At 40.0% G+C, this 21,072-nt stretch overlaps 1 protein-coding gene across 1 annotated transcript in view; it reads right to left on the reverse strand.

Moving 5' to 3' along the window:
* AKAP13 (A-kinase anchoring protein 13) overlaps positions 1-21,072 on the reverse strand; it is a 204,811-nt gene that overhangs the window by 5,814 nt on the left and 177,925 nt on the right. Inside the window, exons 19-32 of the mRNA XM_036735444.1 lie at positions 20,217-20,467; positions 17,487-17,612; positions 17,251-17,368; positions 16,200-16,448; positions 13,316-13,392; positions 12,526-12,707; positions 12,326-12,408; positions 11,115-11,309; positions 10,203-10,367; positions 7,916-7,989; positions 7,350-7,394; positions 5,214-5,264; positions 3,894-4,343; positions 832-1,168 (exon numbers count right to left, since the gene is read on the reverse strand). Coding sequence (XP_036591339.1) covers positions 832-1,168; positions 3,894-4,343; positions 5,214-5,264; positions 7,350-7,394; positions 7,916-7,989; positions 10,203-10,367; positions 11,115-11,309; positions 12,326-12,408; positions 12,526-12,707; positions 13,316-13,392; positions 16,200-16,448; positions 17,251-17,368; positions 17,487-17,612; positions 20,217-20,467 — 2,403 coding nt within the window. The remainder of the gene's footprint in view (positions 1-831; positions 1,169-3,893; positions 4,344-5,213; positions 5,265-7,349; positions 7,395-7,915; positions 7,990-10,202; positions 10,368-11,114; positions 11,310-12,325; positions 12,409-12,525; positions 12,708-13,315; positions 13,393-16,199; positions 16,449-17,250; positions 17,369-17,486; positions 17,613-20,216; positions 20,468-21,072) is intronic.

Here is a 21,072-nt window from a genome sequence, read left to right on the forward strand (position 1 = left end):
AAATCTCTTATTAGTACAAGTATTTGAATGTACAGTTAAATTCTGTATTCCTAAAAAATGAGAAGTACACTTGTATTACCTCCCACCTCTTCCTATTTCATAAATGCAGTTCCTGAAGAAAGCTTTACTAGAGACTTCTCTCCAGTCTAGTGCAGTTTCTCACAAAAGCAATATCCTTTACCACTTACCACTTGTTAATTTTTGTTAAAACTAGGATATGTATGTATGTACATGTATATACACACACGCATACATACACACATAGGTATGGGCATGTATATGTGTGTGTGTCTATATAGCTATGTGAGCCAACACATAAAGTGTGATGAATCAAAATTACCTGGGCATTTCCTTCCTTCCTCATCTGCCTTCCCCGATGAAAGGAGAAATGAATTCCCCTTTTTAGGACCTCTGGAGCAGAGCTGTCCCTCTCTTTGACACTCCCCCCACAAAGTGTCTATTATAGCTACCATACATTTTGGAACTTTATTATATTCTATTGTCTTCTAAATGGCTGTATGTACGTAAGTCTTATCTCTCCAATTAGCCTCTAAGGCCCCTGAGGGTAAACACAAGGCACTCTATTTCTGGATTTCCTACAGTGTTTATAAGCTCACTTTGGGGTACACACAGTAGATGCTCAGAAACGCTTGTAGAATTTAAACACCCGGGTTAGCTCTCCATTGACCTCTGAGTTTAGCAGGCCAGGTAACAAGAGAAAACAAACTTTGCCTCCTCTGTTCTCTTCCTCTAATTTAACCAGTGGAAAAAAATAGGCCAAGGACAGCATAGATTTTTACTAGCAAAAGGACGCAGGGAGTTCTGACTCACCACCTGGCTGAGAACGGCCTCCCTTACTGCTCTTCTTCTTCTTCTCCTTCTTCTCCTTTGGCTTCGATAAACCAAAAAGGCGTGTGGAGGTGGAGGTGGAGACCGGGATTTGGCTCTGCCCCTCCGATACTTTACTTGCTTGGCTGGCGGAACTGAGTAAGTGGAATGGACCTTTGTCTTTGTGTGTCCGAGAGATGCTGTTCCTTTTGGGGGATATCGAAAGTTCTGAGTCCAAAGACCCTGACTGTGATATGGGAGACGCTGTTAGCTGGGAAGGCTCCTCCGGGTTGGGGAAGAAGGCTGGGATCCGCATCAATTTACCGTGTTGATGGGAAACCTGCACATGGCAAAATAATAATATTTTTAAATGAACACTCTAAGATAATCTTGGTACGAGATTTCAAGAAAAAATGACAAAGCCTCCCATTAAGTTGACCTAAAAATGGAGTGTTATTGATAGTATTCTAGTATACTGGGTTCACATGTAAAAGGAACTCCCAGTAAGAAAAAACTATCTACGAATGACGTAGCTGGTGGCACGGCGGAGAGAGCACTAGGCCCAGGATAAGGGAACCTGAGTTCAAATCTGGCCTCAGATACTTACTATCTGTGTGACCCTGGGCAACTCACCTAATCCCTGTTTGCCTCAGTTTACTCATCTGTAAAAGGGGATGATAATAGCCTCTACCTCCTAGGGTTGTTATGAGCATCCAAGTGCCTGGCACATATTAGTAAGTACTATAGTTAACGATTATTTTTATTCACACAGTTTTGCAACTTAGAGTTTTGTGGAGCACTTGGAGGCTACATGATTTTCCCAGGAGCACAGAGCTAGTACATTTCATAGTCAGTACTTGAACCCAGGGCTTCCTGACTACAAGGTCAGTTTTCCACCCATTATATACCATGCTGCTTCTTAGTGCAATACCTTCTCATACAAAAATGATATGTGTAATCTCCAAACCCCCACTTTGGCCTGGCTTTGGGGAAAAAAAGCCACACATGTGTATTTGCTAATTCTTAGGCAAATAGCCTGGCCCAGTCAACTGCCTAGTTCTAGATGGACTACAAATGTAAGGCAGCTGGTAGAGTTTTATACTGAAACTGGTAAAGGAAGTTGGACGTCCTAAGCTAGAGACCATAACTGACTTTGACTTCTCAGATGAACCTAAACACAGGGGTAACAAAGTAGAGGGACCCTCATCAGTGAATGTGGATGTCTTAAAATGTGTGTCTCTCCTCCCGGTGAAGGGACTTGTTAGCCACATGATTAAAAAAAAAATCACAAAAGAGGGCTAATAAGTCACATTCATCCACTCCCATCTGCTCCTCCATCAATCTTTGTGAAAAGGTTAGAAGCAGTCCACTGTTGTTATTATTCATAACAATGAAGTACATTTAGGGCTAGGTGAAGAGTCTGGCTCACTTGTTTAGGCATGGCACTAACTTATGCCCAGGCAAGTAAAACAATTTAATTTCATGGTAAAAGGTAGTAGGTTGTCAATCTGAAAACTCATTTACAGACAAGGCTGTAGATGAATAAAGAGAACAGGAAGGCTCATCGCCTGGATAGTGGCATCGGTCAAGAGGGCCCAGACTATGGTCCAGAATTTAATCTCTTGCCTATAGTTTTCTTAGTATTAAGGGTAATACCAGGGTTTTGGGGGTTTGTTTTAATTTGTGGTGGTAAAAAATGCAAATACATGAAGTGCATTTAATTTGTACCTTCTATGTTGCCACTAGAATTCTCCTTGATATAATATTAACGATGGTATTAGGGTTAAGGTAGATTTGCAAAAGAGCAAAGAAAGCAATATAGAAGAGTTCCAAGACCCCAAAACCACTGTACTTAGCCACAATAGCTTTTTTCTTTTTTAAAGAGCCATTTACTGGTTTGTCTTTTCTAATGTATTTGGAGGTCAGAACCATTAATCAAATCAAATGGCCACGTGAAATTGGATCTAACAAATCTGTAAACCTGCAAGTGAATGTGCTCTCCGCAGTCTCTACATGGACCACGAACAGAAGGTTCTAGAGACAATTTCAGAAGAACAAATCTTTTATAGAGACCAACATTTCTAAATAATTAGAAACCTTTCTACCAACGCAACAAAGACATAAAAGAGGATTGAACTGGCTTGTTAATGGCCAATTAGTAGCAAAGCAGGGGTCAGAATCAAGTAAATGTGGTTTTTTTTTCCAATTCCACCTAGCTATATCAATATGCATACTCCCGCCCAATCTCGCTGAGGCCTTTCCTTCCTGAAACAAACCTGACCCCACTTCTGATTCAACCAGTCACTTTAACAATGTTCTATCACTCACACTCACTACACAACAATAACTGATGTTTCTGTGTATCTTCTCTGATTGTTTTCCCTTCCCCATCAGGTGATACGCTACATAAAAGAGAAGGAGCATGTCTTATTTCCTCTGTAGTGCTTTTACTTAGTAGAGTTCCTGGAACGTGATGAGATTAATCTAGAAATACCGTTCGATCTAATTTTTAAAAAACTTGCTACACTTACATGAAAGTTTTATTGATGGCTCTTATTTTTATGGTCACTTTCCCATAAACTGTCTCCCTCAACTCCCCTCTTGTAATCAAAACCAACTAACAGAGAGACCACACGACAGCTTATGTGACATTTGCCATCCACAATCCCCTCCCTCTCCAGTGAGAAGAGGAAAGGGAGTTTTATCAGCTGGTCTCTGGAAACAAGGTTGCTGTAACTTCCGTTTTGGCAGAAATGCTGCTGCTACTTCAGACTGAGCTGATGGCTGGTAAGAAGGAAGAAAACAAAATAGAAACCCTTTTTTATGCAGGAAGTAAAACTTATCTGATTCCCAATCATTCCTAATAACAGCAAAAATGGTCCGTGATGTCACGGTTTTTTTTTTTTAAAAAAGGAAAAGAAAACTCCTTATTTTAATTGATCATGTCTTTCTGTGGATTGCAAACAAAATCAAGACTTCATGGACTGCACATAGCACCTAGCCAGGAAGAGAAAAGGAAGGCTTAGTTGCGGCACTCTCAGCTCCTGAGGGGAGCTCCAGATTACCTGGTTGGCATCATGCTCCACCTGCCTTTGGGTTAACCTCTCCATCTCCCTCTTCACTTGCTCTTGTTCCTTCTCGAGCTGCTTCTGGGCGGCTCGGAGCCGCTCCAGGTCAGACTGATATGCTGCTTTCTTTTGCTGGAGCTCTTCTCGATCCTTATCCAGGTCCTGCTGACCCCTCTGGACTTTGTCCTCCCACTGCGTCAGCCGTGTTTCCCGCTCCATCAGCTCTTTCTCACGGGCATCCCATTCTTTCTCCCGTCTGCGTTTCTCTTCCAGGTGCTGTGCCTGCTGCTTCTGCAGATTGGCCAGATCCTGTCGCTGCTTTTCTAGGCTCCTCTGCTTTTCTTGCTCAATCAGAGAGTTCGGTCTGGAAGAGCTTCGGGTTATTGCCCTCTCACTGAGCATCAACTTTTGGTCCTCAATGTAGCTATCCTGCTGTAACACCACACCCTGGAAGAAAAAGGGAGGAAAAATGAACTTATCCTGATGCAATACATCACGTTATGGTTTATTTAGTCTTTAGTTTTTTGTTGTCCACCCACCTATTACATCCATCCCTTTCAGTGGCTGCCTGTTAAGACTACATATTGTAAATACCCAAATTGGTACTAAGTTGGCACTGTAAATTTTCCACGCCATCACCTTTGACAATAATCACATAGGTGCATGTATGCCTTGCTGGGACAGCAAATTAATACGGAGCACCAAACCATGCTAAAAAACACACTTGTATGAAGCTCTTGTGTTGTCTGGTCAAATTTGTTATGAAGTAGTTCAGGTCACAGGCATTATTTGGGGGTAGGAGTTAGTAGTAACAGAAGACCAGAGTGAATGGATGGATACTGTAGTTTTTTTTCTTAGTGTATACTCTTAGAGGCAGCATTTAGTACTGCCTATTTTAAAGACTGACCACTCCCCTCCATCAAGTTAATGTGTAAAACTAGATAGAAGGTATACATATAGCACATGACAATTTAAAGATAACCAAGTAATTCCCAGGCTGAAATTAATATCTAATTTCCATCATTAAATGTAGGTTTCTATCACATAAGACTTTTGCAGATGTCATCCCAGAGTGTCTGTAGCCTCCCAATGAGGCTATATTTTTCATTATACTTGATTTATTTTCTTCCATTCCTTTTTACCACTTAAGGCTGATGGTGCTCAGTCCTCAGAGCTATTTTCCAGATAATTAACACTACTTACCTGTCTCAAAGCTGCTAAACTGAGTACGTTTTAAGCAAGCAATAAACCCAAGCCTAAAGCAAAACTGCAAAGCACCTAATAATGGACGGGATGATCTGTAAGTAAGGTACCTACCTGCAGAGCACTAAGAAGTTCATGCAGATGAACGATACTCTGGATAACTTGCTGCAGGGAAGACAAACAAAAATCAGAAACGCTGACTTTAAGAGTTTCTTGGTTCTCAGAACTCATCATAATACTGTGGTTATTTAAATGAGAAAACCATGTCCTTACAGTATTACGCAGTGCCTCTATATTTTGTGAAATCTCCTCAGATCTTGAGCATGAATTCTAATACAGACTTATTTTTCCTGGGAACACATTTCCATCTTTTATTTGACTTTACAACAGTTACCTGTGGGTGACTAATTTCTCCTTGTTCAACCTATGTTATAATAGTCAGTTCTGCTATCATGTATTTCAAAAAATATGAATTTGTTCCACGCAATTGATATATTAGGGAACATTTTGAGCATAACATGATTCTGAGGTTGCCTCCGCTCAATTTCCCCCTTCAGAAACATCATAATAAGTCACAAGTTGCATCTGTTCTGACACCACTTCTAAAAGCAAATTTCAGGTCTTTATCAAGGTAAAGGGCTGTATTTATTGCCTATCTCCCGGTATAGTAAGAGCTGTGAGCACAGCTAGGCTGGTCAACACTCCCTCACCCCTTCCATGGTCCCAAGGAGTTGCTGCCTGCCCAACTTGCTTATGTAGCTCAAAGAGCGGGTTCAAGCAGCAGCTTGGCTACAATTTACTGTAGTATTTATGTATTATTTTTTTCATCATTTAACATGTATCAAACTGCTGTTTTTATTAGATTCTCATCTTTTTCTTCTTAATGTGGCACTCACAAAGTTTTTGAGAGTTGTTTTCCTAACTTCATTTTCTCCATAAACTCTGGTTTTTATTGCACTATTTTGCATCGAGAGATGCTCTTTGTAATGTACCATTAGAGCAGAACTTCTGGTATACAGCTTACTCCTTAACTGCCCAGTGAATATACCCTGTACTTCTGTGTCTTATCTCAGTTGTGTCAAATGAATGTAAAAAGACAGGTTGATGAGAAGTTCTGTCTCTAGCAGACAGTCCCTCAGACAGTGAGTATAAGTGACCTATATATTCCAAGATTCATTCCATTTTGAAATAAAAAATTTAAAAGGGTTCCTCCTTCAGGCCCCTGCAGTTTTCATCTTTGTGGATGTACAGAAATCACCTACAGTACTCCTTACTGAGGAAAAGCCCATTTCTTTAAAATGGGGTTCACAAAATGGAAAACTCATCAAGTATTCCAGTAGAACATGCTTTAAGAACTTGAAACATACAGTATACTCCTCAAAAGCAAGCACATTCATGCGATGTAGTGGGAACAGCACTGGACTTGTAGGGAGGAGATCCGAATTTGAATCCCAGCTCTGCCACTTACTACGTTGTGACTCTAGGCTTCAGTTTCTGTACTGGGTGCTCTCCAAAGTCCTCCTCTGCACTGTCCCCAGCTCTAAATCCTGTAAAATACATCTCAATACTGTGCTGCTTCTCTTGAAGAGTCAAACGTTTATATGGAAAAATCAAGTCTGTAGAGTACCACTGCCTTGAAGGATCAAGAGAGCTTAGAGATCGTGATTAACCAGGATGAAAAGGAATAGTATCCAAATAAGAATTCTAACCTGAAAGTGGGGCTGCTTCATACTGATATGATTAATGAAAAAGAAGCATTAAAAGAACTCTTCCTTACTTCTCCCCCTTACCTTCAACATAGACACAAACCCTAAACAGGCTTTTTGTAGGATAAAAGGCTTAATTTAATTCAAACTCTATCTTAGATTTTCATTTCTAATAGCAGGCTAGCCTTTGGTCTGAGGAAAAACCATTAAATAAGCTTCATATACGTATCACTTAAAAAGATCTAATAACAAGTAACTGGCCTCTCTAGAACAGAGCTACCATTTTTCACCTTGGCTTCATGCTAGATGCCAATGGGGTATTACAGAGGCTAGGCTGAAAACAGGGAAGGGGTTGGTACAAAAGAGATAAAGTAAAATTAATTCATAGAATGACTACCTACATACTACAAATTTAAGAATTATAGCCAGGAATGTGTATTTATACATGGTAAATAAAACAACTAAAAAAAGAAGATACTTTTTAACGTAACAAAAAGGAAAAATGTATCCTGCTTCTAAAAAAAATAGTGCTGAATATCCTTACCTCGCTGTTTCTTTTCAACACAAATACCACATTGGCATTTCCACCCTATAAAAATATAAGAAAACAGAAAATGTACTTTTTTCCCCAAATGTACTTTTTTAATGAATTAGAGATAGAAAAATCCTGACCAACAGATTTTAAGGCTGATCAGATGATGGCTTTTACTTTCCTTTTGGCAAAGTGAGAATTACTATTGTCTCTATATGGGGAGAATACTTTCTGCTTAGAAGAAAATCTGGCATCACATCGAGGTTGAATTGAAACTGATCTGCAATGTTTAGAAGCGAGGGCTGCCACAGAAGATTTTAAATGTGCCTCTTCTTGATACACAGGTTCTGAGGAAAAACATAGGGCTTGGCACGGCTATCATCTGCGCCAAACCAGAAAAATGAGGGGACCAGAAAAATTATCTAAAAGCCGGGAGTAGTCAAAATGTTTATATTCAAAATGTATTTTACTCTTCAAAAAGGATTACTATTATGGTAAAAATAACTACAGCTTCTAAAATCCATCATTTCAAGGGGCAAAAGTCAAGGAAGAAATACAGTTTGGTTACATAAGAATACCTTTTTTAGACCACTGTCCGATTCTGTCCTCCGAAGATCTTGGCCATCATCTCCATCTTCCTTCTCACCACCACCTTAATAAATAAAATGACATTACTATCAAGGGGAATGAACTTGCCAATTCATGACAGGATGTAGAAAATATCAAAATGGAACTTTATCAATAACATGTAAGGGAAACCATTTAATGAAAGGTAGTCAATTTTAACATTATTCTTCCTAAAACCAATAAACTGGAAAGAGGAATTGAGGAACATATAAAAATACTAGCTCTTCCTCTCTAGCCCCTGACAGGCAGGAGACCTCCAAGAAAATCCCATTTATCCTGTGGCCAGATAGGACCTGACAAGAGGTACTAATTATGGTTAGGGATGGAGAGAGGGCAAGGGAGAGAAAAGGTTTTTTTAAACCTAGGTATATCTTAGATGAATATGTAATCCCCAAATATTCATGGTTCTCTCATCAGGCTGGAGTCTGAGCCTCACTCTCCCCTCTGTTACTCTTTAACTTAATATTTTAAAATGAGGCATCTCTTTCACAACTAAGTGTGCCATTTTATTTAGAAATATGAGAAGCTACAATTCCCCCAAAGGTACATCCTCCTCAAGGTATCAAAAATCATGTTGGCTTTAGGATACTTTGCAAATACCATGATATAAAATACTGATAGAGGTGGGCAGACTACTTCCTCTTTGATAGGTTTATGCTTGAATCAAATCAATGATGTTGCCTATATTTTTTTTTTTGCTCATGGGAACAAAAAAAGATGGGAATGTCTTAAGAGAAAGAAGTCCCAACAATATTCAGGAGTTGGCAAAGTACTTCCATCACATGCATCTTTGCAGCATTCCTAAAATCCAATCAGTGGTTCAAGCCACAGATGATAGAGATGGGGTGGATATATTGGTTGGAAAGCATGTACCTATTTGAGGTCAAGATAGTAACAGGACGGGTGGAAGATGAAGAGAACCGGGGTGGGGGTGGGGGGAAGAGGGAGGTAGAGAAATAAAGACAGAGGTGGAGGGAGGGGGAGAGGGAAGGAAGCAAGGAGGGAGTGAGGGAGGGGTCAGGACAAAGTAGGGGAATAGGCTTCATATACTAATCTCTGTCATCTAATCTGCATACAATTCAGATGCCTGAGATTTTAATCCAATATTAAGACCAGGATAAAAAGTGTCAGGGGAAGATACAACACAGAAATAAAAACCCATGTAATTGAAAGGACACATAGAGATAAGTGCATATGCACAGACATACATGTACATACTCTGTGTTTCTCTCCAGCATACACATGTACATACACACATACATACAGGCAGTCCCCAACTTATGACCAGGTTGTTGTGTTCTGAAAATTTCATTTGTAATTCAGCTGTTTAGGGCTCAGAACACAGCTTCCCACAGAAACAATGCTGAAGATGGTGGTTAGATTCCCAGACTAGCCCACAAAATCCTATTTAACCCGTAATGTAGCTGAACTATAGTGCTAACATAGTACTAGCCTGAATTCTGGGTCCTGGGAGCAGGGGGCCATGACAGTGCATTAGGAGGAGAAGGGCTTCCTCCCCCTTTCTCGGGTGCAGGACTGGCCCTAGGCAAAATTTTGAAATAGGCAAAGTTTGTTTTTGGCACCCTGCCATCTCTGTCTATACCCTCTCCTATCTCTTAAATGTCCCCTCTCTCCTCAGGCTCCCAGTGTTCAAATGCTACCTTAAGGCTCCCACTGTGGAATTTCCCCACCTCCCTAGGTCTGCCCCACAAAGCACTCTATTGCTCTATTGCTCTATAACTTTCTACCTTTCCTTCTTCCTCAAATCATAACTTATGCTCCTTCAGAAAGAGAACAGCTGGATCAAAGTAATTTATGCTACTATGTGAATGAAAGGCAGAAATGACCACCCCACCCCTCCTATTCAGAAATTTGTTCACCCAAATAAATATCTTTAATTGACAGAATTTCCACTTCTTGTAATAAAGTAAAATGAAAGAATATACAAGACACTTTATGGTAGAAGGGTCGTCCATTCTGTACTAGATCAGCAGCTCTAAACTGCCCCAGTTTTAATAGCTTTTCACCTTTTTCTGCTGCTGAGTTCTGAGTAGTATAATGATACTCTTTACAAGCATCAAGACTTTTGTTCCCATGTCACTAATAACAGGGGGTCCGGTCATGGGAAGGGAGCTATGGATGCAGAACAGGGCCCATTCCAACTGGTAAGAACTGTAAATTAGGTGTGTACTAGGTGGGGGACTGCCTGTATAGGAACACAAACTCAAACACACCTACCTTTTGAGGCATTCATCTGATGGCTGTCAAACCCTCCAAAGGTTTCTGCTCTCCTAGGTAAAGAAACTGGGCCAACTATTCCTCCTTCTTGCTCCAAGGTGCTGCTGACAGACTGTCCAAGTGAGCCCCCAAGGCTGCCACTCACCAGGCCCTGTAGCATCTCCACTAAAAAATGAAAAGGGACATGATAAATTTCATCACTGAGAGAGAAGTAAAACCACGGTAATTAATGAAGACAAGGGGCACAAAGAGGGGGTCTGATAGAGGGGTTTAAACAGACTGTTCTGCTTATACTCAAAGAATTTGCTGGACACTCCATACCTTCTCCATTCTCCACATCTGAATAGGCACTCCTTTTACAAGTCTGTCTCTTAGAATTCCCTCCCAGACTCAATTCAAATGCTACCTCTGCATGATGATTCTAAACCTGGGGGCCACGGATAAGTTGGCGGAGAGATTTCAGGGGTACATGAACTTGGATGGGAAAGAATAACATATTCATTTTTAGTAACTTCTAACTGAAACTTGGTATTTCCTTCAATTATGAATTTAAGCAACAAACGATTGAAGTATTAGACTTTACCGGACTGATGAGGGGGTAAGATTGAGAACTCTTGCTCTATATAAAGCCTGCTAGCACCTTCCCTACCAAAATTACTTTCTGTTTTGCAAATATATACATATACATGCATATATATATGCATATCAATATATTTGGTATCTGGTACTGAGTAGGTAACTGAGTAGGTACCTAACAAACACTTGTAGATTGATCTCTGGCCATGGGTTTTAGACCCTCCAGCCTAATTTATATGTAACTTAAGAAATTTGTGATAGAATACAGAACACAACATAAGCCATCAATGCCAGTGAGAATGAAGGGAAGGAGAATAATGAGTGTCTGTTACCTACCTTCATTTATTGCACTTTTCATGATGGGCCCTCCTTTGGGAACCTCTTCAGTGTTGGACCTGAACAGTACCCTGGAGCCATGAGTTGGTGAACTGTCTTCTGATAAAGGCGTACTGCAGTCTGTCATATCTCGGAAAATCATTTCCTTTTCCTCCAACAGAGTTAAGATCTGCTGATCTTTCTGTTGGAGTTGCTCTGCAGGGTGGACAAAGGGACCAATTCTGAGTAAAACCCGTATTTTGCAAACTGAAGTTTATTTGAGACGTGAGTGCCACCTGGTGGTACTTTGTGGAAAAGAAATGAACTAGTCAGGAACCTTAATCTATTCTTGAGCAACCAGGTCATCTTCAGTTACATGAAGTTGTAAGGTTGGAAGTCCATCCAGGCAGGTCACATAAGACTCCCCAGTTTCTCTTACATAAGGGTAAGCTTTTGACTATGGCCTTAGATGAAAACATAAATATTGCACAGGACTTTACTTTTTATTCTTTGCTTTTTGTACATCTCTTATTTTCTGATTTAAATAGGATGGCTTTATCTAAAACCTGTCTACATGGAGACTGTCACAAATGGTGCTTGGGTCTGTTTGACTCTGCACCCAATTTCCATCTGAAGCATCTTTCAAAGTCACTCAAGATATTGACTACCAATGTATAACCCTAGCACTGGCAGTAAACTACAAGTGATTCTGTTGAACGAGACTCTTTTATTCCCCCCGAAGCTTGCTCATTCTGGGTCTCTTGTGAGCCACCAATCCTGGCTAACCTCTCCATGACCTAAAACACCAAGACACTGACCACAGCATCAAATCCCACTACTGGTACTGCATGGATGGTGGTGTTTTCTGAACCAACAGTATTCCTTTGCTTTCCTTTCTTAGATCTGATTCAAGTATTTCTAATCCAGTTCCCCTTTCCATCACAGCTCCTTAACAACAATAAAAACCAAGAAACGTAGTGGCCCTGTCAGATAGAGGATACCAGCCCACTGCTGGCACAGTTCTTCAGAAGCCTTTCTTAATGTTTAAAGATCACGTTGCCTCCATCCTGGTTTCTCCATTTACTACTAAATGCACACCTCCCCACATTTAACTGCTGGCTGGGACATTACAGGCCAGTGACTGAACAGCTTCAGGCATCCATTGCATTCTTTTATGCCTTCGGAGGCCACACGGGACAAATGGTGGTCTTGACCACTCTCAATAGCTTTACCTTTTAATTCTCGGGCTTTCGCATCTAACAATTTCTTTTCTTCTTCATTTTCACTGGGGATTCCTTCATCTTCGTCTCTGTTCCTTTAAAAACAACAACAGGATCGTAAGCATCAGTTACCCTGGTTACTGCCAAGATGATCATAAAAGACCACAAAGCAGCATTATGAAGGACAGGAATGATACTATCTGATCTCTTACAGGGCATTGATAGTATCTTGAATGATTTGAATCCAACTGTTTCGCTCCTCCTTAGAGCTGGCGTGGACTTCAACCATCTCTGGATCCTTCATTCCCATACTGATTAGGAATAAGCCCTTCTCTTCGTGGGCTACTTCTCGTACAATCAACTTCTTTAATGAGATCACTGTTGATTTGTGGTCCTTGAAAAGGGGAGCAAAAAAAGGGGTAAGAAAAGGCATTCAAAGTACGACTTTTAGGTACAGTTGTGACTTAAAGTAAGACCTTATTGCTATCCTTAGTGTATTTATTTGGTTTCAGATACACACAAAATAGTTAGCATTTTCAAGAAAAGGTCTCTTACACATAAATTACAGTTTGACCAAACAGAAGAAAATCTTATCAATGGTGATATAATGTGGGATTAGAAAATTTTTAGTAATTTTTATATGACAAATCTTCCCAGGAAGATACACTGAACAATTTGCTGACTTTGGTCAGCAGTTTCATACGTGAACTTGATTTGTGTGGACAGGTGCGGAATAAATATTTCAGTGACAGGGCCCCCTCTATTCCCCAAGATGAAATTACCAAGCGCCCAAGACACAACACTAAAGTCAGGGACTGTAAAAGAATACTTTCAGATACATTTTTCACTAGAAAATTTGGTGAGTGTTTAAAAGCTAAATGAAAAGATCCATAAAATATGTCTGGGACAAATTAATTTGAAAGGGTGAGAAGCAATACAATGTGAACAGTCAATACCTAATGAGGTTGAAACAGCACATTAGAAAAAGTATTTTCAGCTTACCAGTGATGCAAAGACATACTTCTGGTCTTTTTCTTGAAGAAAAACCAGAATGTCAGTGAGTAGAACTGCCTGGACCTCTAAGATGAAGAGAAGGGAAAAAGAAAACAGCCATTTAAGAGCTGAGCATGGTCATTCTTCCATGTCTATGATGTATCATTTAGCAACATATTCCAGGGCTATGAATGATGACCTGAGATCATTAACGACTGAGCATTCTAGATCTAAGTTTCTCTAAGATACAGATTCAATACTTGCTTCCTTGGGACATATTTAAAAGATTTCGTTGGTTGGAAAGGCTCCAGGACTAGAGCAATTCTAGAAAGAGACACTGATAAGAGAATTCTAAAAAGGACTGTGATGGCATTCAACACATTTGAAATATCAGTAATGATCTACTAAATTCGTGTTGTTCTATACACTGCTCAAAGACAATATCTTACTAAGGTCTAGACTTTGGCAGCTGGGGAAAGGCGTGGGGCAGAGAAAGGGAATGCTGCCAAAAGGTGATGCATATGAATACCCAAGTCCAGTGAAAGGCATTCTGTTCTTTCACCCCTCTATGTGCAGTTAACAAGAATGAACAAAGCTCCTTCCAAGACTCCCGCAAATTGAACAAGATTGCAACGAGAATCACCATCCATTATATCCCTTGCCTCCACTCCAATACCCAGTAACTTAACCTCTGCACACTGTGAGCAGAGAATTCGCTTCTCCTTAGTTTAAAAAAAAGTGCATCTCAATCTCTCTAACTGGGACTGTACTTTTTGGGTGCAGTAGATTTCTAGAATAATTCCACAAATCCATTCTCAAATATTCATTCCATGGCAGGGCCAAAACCTTTAGACATTAGTTATCCAAAGTGGCCTAGTGGTTTGGCTCACTACAGACCATTATTGCTGGTAAAGGTAGAGAACTGCTTCTTTATGGAATAGAACTTAGGTAGCACATCCTCTCAAGATATAAATGACTCTTTCCCATGTCAGTATTATCCTACATGTCTGGAATCCTTTTTTCCTTTCCATGAAATTCAAATAGAAGCAGTAAAAAAAGAAGAGTCAAGACCTCTGGTTCCTAAACTCCTAGAGATCTAATTTTTCAGTCCAGAACACAGTAATTTTCCATGCGTAACATTAGTTACGACATAAATTGGTCTTTTTAAGAAACCAAGGTGCCAAAAAAATCTGAAATACAGGCCTCAACTCCACTGTGTCCTGAGGTTTATATCATCAGTGTCAATGGACTAGAAAAAAACAAACCCACCCTTTACTCTAGAGTACACAGTACTGGCTGTTCTTGGCATAAGTTGACTTGGGGAGGAGAATGACTACACATTGCTCTCTCCACTGGAAGTTTTTAGACCTGAAAACCTGTCGTCATCTTGCTATTGGCCTGGACATAACTGGAACTCCAGCAGCTGGGACTCCATTATTATTTTTTTTCCTCTTTAGCAAAGAAGAAATACCTTGTTTTAAAATGAGGAAGAATAAAGTCTTAGCTCCAAATGGCAACTCCAGGAAACTCTGAGATTTTAATAGTAGGGTGGGTATTTATAGGATAGCAAAGCTGCCTCCTAGATGGTCCTGAAGTACACAAACCCACACCAGAATGTCCTGGAAAGGACAGAGAACCAGGAGCAGGGAAACCTAGGTTCTAGTTTTGACTCTATGAACAATTTCCTGAGTGACCTTGGCGAATCTCTTACCCTCTCTGTGCCACAGTGGTACAATTACAACGAAGAGTTAGAGAAGACAGTCCCTTCCAGCTCTAAAATACAACTATTTCCTAATTCTAGGTTTTTTTTTCTCCCTGAGATCCTATCAGCAGAGCGTCCTAATGAATCGAAATGCTGTCAGGGAATCTATTACTGGCTTGATGACACTCTGTCTGTACAATTCTCCACAAAGAAATACTGATTGCCTTTGAAAATAAGAAAGGCACCAGCAACATCTGACATTTACAAAGCACTTCAAAACCTAAAGCACATTATCTCAATTGGACCTCACAACAGTCATTCAAGGTAGGTACTAGTTATCATCATCCCCACCTTACAGGTGAGACCACTGAAGCTCAGAGATACTAAGTCGCTGCCCAGGAGTCACACATGACCAATAAATGTCAGAGGCAGGATTTGAACCCAAGTCTTCTTGACTCTGACTCTATAAAGTTCAACTTTCAGTCACAACACTTTGGAACTTAAAAGTGCTCTGCAAATGTTGAGTTCTTTTATTATTACTGTTTAGTTATTTCCCACCGCTATGTCCACTGGAAAAATGCAGGTAAGGAGTTTCAGGAGTCCCTTTTTTATACTTGAGGTCAATGGATTTAGAGTTTCAGCCGGTCTATTTTATATTCTTTTTATTTTTAAGAAAATAAGTAAAAATCGAGTTTAATTTGCCTTAGCTATTTTCCCACTACACTTGCCACTTTGGCTAAAAAATGGGATATACCGACTGCTACTCCTGAAGCTTCTCTGAGCTAAGAGGCATACATTTCAAAGACTATATAAAAATCATCCACATAAAACTGTGATATATACACGTATTATTTAGTCTTTGAATATAGTCTCTCTCACACACACACACACACGATCAAGGGGAAAAAAAGGAAAAAAGTAGTCATCTCATAACATAATGACCTCCTATAGCTGAGAAAGCCAAAGACATTTTGGGGAGTAAAACAGCATAAGGTTACTACAAGTGAACTAAATCTGCTGCTTTGTTTTTCTCCGAATGCATTGGTGTCCATGCATGTCTACCAGATATGATCTACATCAAGGAAAAGAAGAAAAGACAGCAGAGGTCTCTAGAAAGGTGGGTTTGGGACGTCCCTCTCCTCTTAACACAATCCGGTTTTGTCAAACATACGAGCTTTCTGGACGTCTTACCTTTCAACCTCCCTGCTGAATTCCTCAGGAAAAGACTCCCATCTCGAACAAGCTTTTTTCGTTTCAAATCTTCCTTGGCAAACATCTGTCCACTCTTCATCCTCATGATCGACTTGCTGTCTGTCTTGGTGTAAATCTCATTGAGACGGACTTTCTTTTCATAATTTGCGACTTTGCTGTCCACTGCTCCAATCACATCTTTCACCAGGCTCAGGGATTGGGCCAGATCTTCCTGTTCTAAGTCATTTTCTTAGAAAGAGAAAAAAAAAGGAGGAGACTGATTTTCCTCCCTTCCTTTAGACTAAGTTAAAAAGGGGGAGAATCCTACCTTCTCAACCCACCATCCACACTCTGATACTGTTTTCTCTTTTTGCATTTGTGTTAACATAGAGTGATAATGATAATTATTTCACCTGAGGCAATCTAAGGCTCTTCTTATGCTTCAGTGAGTCACAAAACAATTAAAAGGTTTATATTACACTGAAAACAGTGAATTCTAAAATGGACTACATATAATAAATAATTTTAGGTGGCAAAAAAGGCCAGGTTTCATGTCCATATTTTTAAATTTATCTTTTAGCAAATCTTAAAATCATAACCTCCTTGAAGGTAAGAAAAGTGTCTTTATTTTTGTAACAGAGAGTAAATAACTGTAAGCATGTAATCAGTGATAGAGAACACGACAGCGCCTTCGAGCTTAGGATATAAACCTTTTAACTCTGTTGGAAAACATATTGGGGATCAATGACAGAAGATACCCCACAGGTTAATCACGTAGAGAGACAGAAGCTCTTCAGCTACCAAAAAAGCTCTGAATGAGAAAAAAGTGTATGAATATATGGTCTTTTTTTCTTTCTACCACCCACCTTCATACTCTAGGCAAACTTTTTAAGCATACCTAGCATTAAGTTATCTAGGACAAGACAAGACATAAGCTTCTCTTCTACAACCAGAGAGCTAAGTCACTATTTCAGTAGTTCATGGCTCTTACTGGACACCCTATACACAATGAACACAATCCTCAAGTACAAAAGACAAAGGAGAAAGTTACCTTTGGTACACTGTAATATTCTTTGTAACAAAACTGGATATTTGGTAATGCGCTGGGTTACAAGTAAAATGCATTCTGGGATACCCAACCTCCTGACAACTGCACTGCTCATCTTCTTCTGAAAAAGGAAAGAAAGCTATAGTGAAAACAATGACCAAAGATGGATTCTATTGCATGTTTTTGATCAATTGGATTTTATGCATTTGTGCCCATGTGAAGGAAAGGAAAGTACACACCTTTACAAAGGCCTGAAAACGTTTATCCTTAGTGTGAAGGTCTTTGAAATAGTTCACAGACTGGTTGTGCTGACCACAGAATTTGCCATACGTTTTCTTTAGGCGCTCTGCATTCTCACCTGAAAACTAAAAAGAGGAGAGGACAAATGTAGGTAAGGCACTGTAGTACACAACGCATGTTTCAACAACAGATATCAGAACAGAGAAGCACAATGCCTCCATCCCATAGACAGACATTGTAGTCCTCAGGTAAAAACCTTCCCATTTGCTTTTAGATATGGCTGTCTGAGAAAAAAGCTAGTTAGTTCTGCTGAAATATGGCAAACTATCAACAGCCATGGAAAGTCAACATACATTAACAGTAAACACTTAATTGATTTGGGAAACTACGACATTCACCAGGAGGAACTCTGGAGACATTCAGATTAAGCATTTAAACCAGTGAGTGTAGACATAACGCTAAAATAACTAATTCCTACTGACGAAAGCTTTGTTTATCCTGTCTATCTGAAGCCAACACTTTTAATGACTGTCCCAAATGTTTTTCTGAATTTGGACAGAATCAGATGCTCCGTTTGAAGACAGAAGCATGTGCTGGGCTAGTCTCTTGGAGGCAGGAGATCCAGATTTGGATCTAATACTTAATGGATGTGAAACCACAGGCAAATCACCTCCCTTCTCTGAACCTCAGTTTTCTTATCTGTAAAATGGGAATAAAATATTGCATTACCTACCTACTTCACAAAGGCTGTCATAAGGTAGCATCTGATAAATCTTTAAATTTGTAAATTGCTGTGAATATGAGCTATTAATAACAAAAGTTAACATAAGTTACTGTGTCACTTGTATCAGTCATGTTGCTTCCACAGTGTTCAGAACACTGCAGAAAAATTACATAACAGATTTCTACAACAAACTTTTCATAAAGGTAGAAGGTATGTTTTACAATCTCCATTTTACATATGGGTAAAGAGAGGCAAAAACAATTTAATCACTTTACTCAAAGTCACCTAAGGAAAAGAATTAAGAGTGAGTACTCCAGAGAGATAAAATAAGTAAAAGCACAGATTGGAAAGCATAAGGTGTACATGGGGGTCAAAGTGGGTAGACAAGTAACTGGAGAAGAGGGACAACCTGGCTATGGGAGGCTTAGGAAAAGGGAAGAGGGAAAGATAATTCCAAGATTTCAAAGCCTGCTTGGACACTAGTAAAAGTAGTAACAAAATTAGGGAATTGGGTAGAGTGAAAAAGTGTCTTAGGGAGATGGGAGAAGGAAATGAGCTCAGTTTTTTAGTTGAGTTTGAAACAACTGCTTGTTATCACCTGGAAATGTCTGACAATGAGAAAAGCAGAACTGAAGGTAAGGAGAAAGATTAGGTTGCTCAAGGTGTAGATGTGGACTTCTTTACAGAGGTGTAAGAACTGAAGTTAGGAGGGCAAGTGAAAGCTCAGAGAGAGAGGTCATGTTAAGAAGAAGAGTCAAAGACTGAATCTTGGTGAATATCCTGATAGTTAAGAGGGTAAGAGGGAAGGATGAAGAGTCAGCGAAGTGACAGAGGGAAGAACGGAGGTAAAAAGGAAACCAGGAGAACACTGTGAATAAAAACCAAGGAAGCCATGAAGGATGAGCAGGATTTCAACATGACATATGCATGGGAATATATAACAGTTGTTCAAGCATGTCCAACTCTTTGTGACCTCAATTTGGCAAAGATACTGGAGTGGTTTGCCATTTCCTTTTTCCTGTTCATTTTACAGATGAGGAAAGTGAAGCAAACAGGGTTAAGAGTTTCAAGGAGTCAATGGAGGGCAATGAATGATAAAATATCACTGGGTTTGGTGATCGGTAGTCTGTTAAGGACCTTTAAAAGCGAGGTTCCTATGGATTTGCAGGGTTGGAAGTTAGAGAACAAAGAGGAGGGATAAGCAAGAAAAAGGGCAGTTAGGTAAGAGCTCTTTCTTGAAAGGATATGACTGAAAAAGAGAGGAAGAAACAGAGGGCCCTGGGTGGGTCAAATGAAAACTTTTTTCCAACATGGGGAAACCTGTGACTAGGCAGATAGGGAGGAAGCAGTAGAGAGGCAGAAACTGAAGACAGGAGAACACAACTCCCTGTACACAGCTCATACTCAAGAAATGTCTACTCAATGACATAAGAAAGAGAGGTGACAGCTGAAGGGGGAAAAGACCCTGGAGGAGAGATTCCAATAAGATTGAAAGCGCACTGGCTACTAAATGAGCCATTCTCCATGATAAAAAGTCATGAGTATAGAACACGTAGAACGAGAAATACAGCTGGCTAAGTTCTAGGCATCCCTGTTAGGTGATGAGCATGTTCTTGCTCAAGCTGTACAAATATTTGTTTATGGAGAAGTACATGTTGAAGCAAGCCACTGAATGCATCCTGATGGCAAATAACTTGAAAGCATCAAACATGTTTTAGGCATTTTCCACATGAGGAAGAATGGGTGCTGAATTCACACTCTTAAAAATATTACCAGCAATATCATACACCTTGTGAGGCATTTTTGTAGACATTTTCTCACTTAGCTTTATGGTTGTGTATGTAAGGTTATAGGCAAATAAAGTTTTTGTGGTGGGGCAGAATGGGGAGTGAAAAACACCACTTAATTTTCCCCCAATTTCTACTTCCCTTTACTAGTCCCACATGACTAGCCTACTGAAGGTATGGGCCCTGAGGAGGAGCCTTATATACTTCCCACTACTTACCTGATTCACAAGGATATCTCCTATCCTTTTGATGAGAAAATTCTTTTCACTTTTTTCCACCAAGGATTCCTTCTTTCTTTCCAGAATTCTCTGAAAGAACTGGCTGTGGATACTGAGGAGCTCATCCAAACAAGGGAACAGCTTTTCCACCATTTGCTGCTCAAAGAGTAGGTCTGTCATCATTCCTCGGCTGTACACATCATTCATGATCTTCAGAGTGCGGAGGTGATGTAATTCTGTCTGCATCAACTCTAGGTAGGGGAAATCAATCTATTAGTCAATCAACAAACATTTAGTAATCACCTACTATGTGCCAGGCATACTATGCTAAGTGCTGGTAATGTCCTTTTGGGCGGGGGTGGGGTGGAGGGTGGAGTGTTGTTATAGTAATTAGGTTGGGACTTTGTTGTTTTCTCTTTTAGAATGCTAAAGTAATCAAGTACATATGTTGAGTCTTTGCCTTTCAAATGTAATGGCAAGCAAAGTGGACTTTTGTTGTCTTTTGTTTCTTTGATTGAATATGCTTAAGAAACAAGAAAGCCCCAGGCTCTAGAACCTTTTTGTTCAGGCCCTGAACAGGGTATAAGAGCTCAGAGGTTGGCATTTTGGGGCTCTCACTCACTGGAAGAGTGTTGTGTGATTTGATCAGATGAGATTCTGGGTAGCCGCTGGAGCCCCCCGGCTTTGAATACCCAGATGCTGGTGCCTCTCTCTCTGGTAACTATGTAATCCTTTGGTCTGGCAGCTAGAGGCCTGTCTGTTGATAACTGTGTGTTTGCTCTGTTTATATTGTCTCTGTTTGTATTTGCTCTGAAGTTCAGGGTGCTGGCTTTCCCCCCTGAACTAAGTGAATGAT

The sequence above is a fragment of the Trichosurus vulpecula genome, chromosome 8, assembly GCF_011100635.1.
Source record: "Trichosurus vulpecula isolate mTriVul1 chromosome 8, mTriVul1.pri, whole genome shotgun sequence".
Lineage (NCBI taxonomy): Eukaryota > Metazoa > Chordata > Mammalia > Diprotodontia > Phalangeridae > Trichosurus > Trichosurus vulpecula.